The sequence below is a fragment of the Egretta garzetta genome, unplaced genomic scaffold (assembly GCF_000687185.1).
Source record: "Egretta garzetta isolate BGI_Z169 unplaced genomic scaffold, ASM68718v1 scaffold34, whole genome shotgun sequence".
NCBI classification, from domain to species: domain Eukaryota; kingdom Metazoa; phylum Chordata; class Aves; order Pelecaniformes; family Ardeidae; genus Egretta; species Egretta garzetta.
The window spans coordinates 4,884,529-4,885,069 of NW_009259586.1; the positions used below are offsets into that span (position 1 = coordinate 4,884,529).

Genomic DNA, 541 nt, shown 5'->3' on the forward strand with positions numbered 1-541 from the left:
TCCATCGCCCTCCTCTTTGGGCTGCCGGGGCAGAGCTGTGGCACCTGGGCCCGGCGACTGGAGGTGGCACTGGGGCTCTGCGACGACCACATCTCCCTGTATCAGCTGACACTGGAGCGGGGCACGGCCCTGGCGGCAAAGGTCTGGGGGGGGGCCCTGCCCACACCCCCTCAGGACCTCCTGGCTGACATGTACCAGACTGCCCGCGCCATGCTGGTGGCTGCTGGCTTCCGGCACTACGAGGTCTCAAATTTTGCACGGAAGGTGGGGTGCCCCCAGTGCTGTGCCCCCCCTGTGCCATGCCACCTCCCCAGCAGGCTCAGCTCTCCCTCACCCCATGCAATGCTCTCCCCCAGGGCGCCTTCAGCACTCACAATCTCTCATACTGGCGGGCTGAGCAGTACATCGGTGTGGGGCCGGGTAAGCTGGGGTGATGGGGGCTGGCAGGGGGACCTGCACGGCCATGTATGCCCCCTGAACTCCACTGTGCCCCCCCCTCCACCACTGCTGCAGGGGCGCACGGGCGGGTTGTGCCACGGGA

General features: G+C 67.7%; 1 protein-coding gene across 1 annotated transcript in view; it reads left to right on the forward strand.

Moving 5' to 3' along the window:
• RSAD1 (radical S-adenosyl methionine domain containing 1) overlaps window positions 1-541 on the forward strand; it is a gene marked incomplete at its 5' end in the record, with an annotated part of 1,143 nt that continues 602 nt past the window's right edge. The window contains 3 exons of the mRNA XM_009637786.2: window positions 1-264; window positions 357-420; window positions 514-538. Of these exons, the coding sequence (XP_009636081.1) occupies window positions 1-264; window positions 357-420; window positions 514-538 (353 nt within the window). The remainder of the gene's footprint in view (window positions 265-356; window positions 421-513; window positions 539-541) is intronic.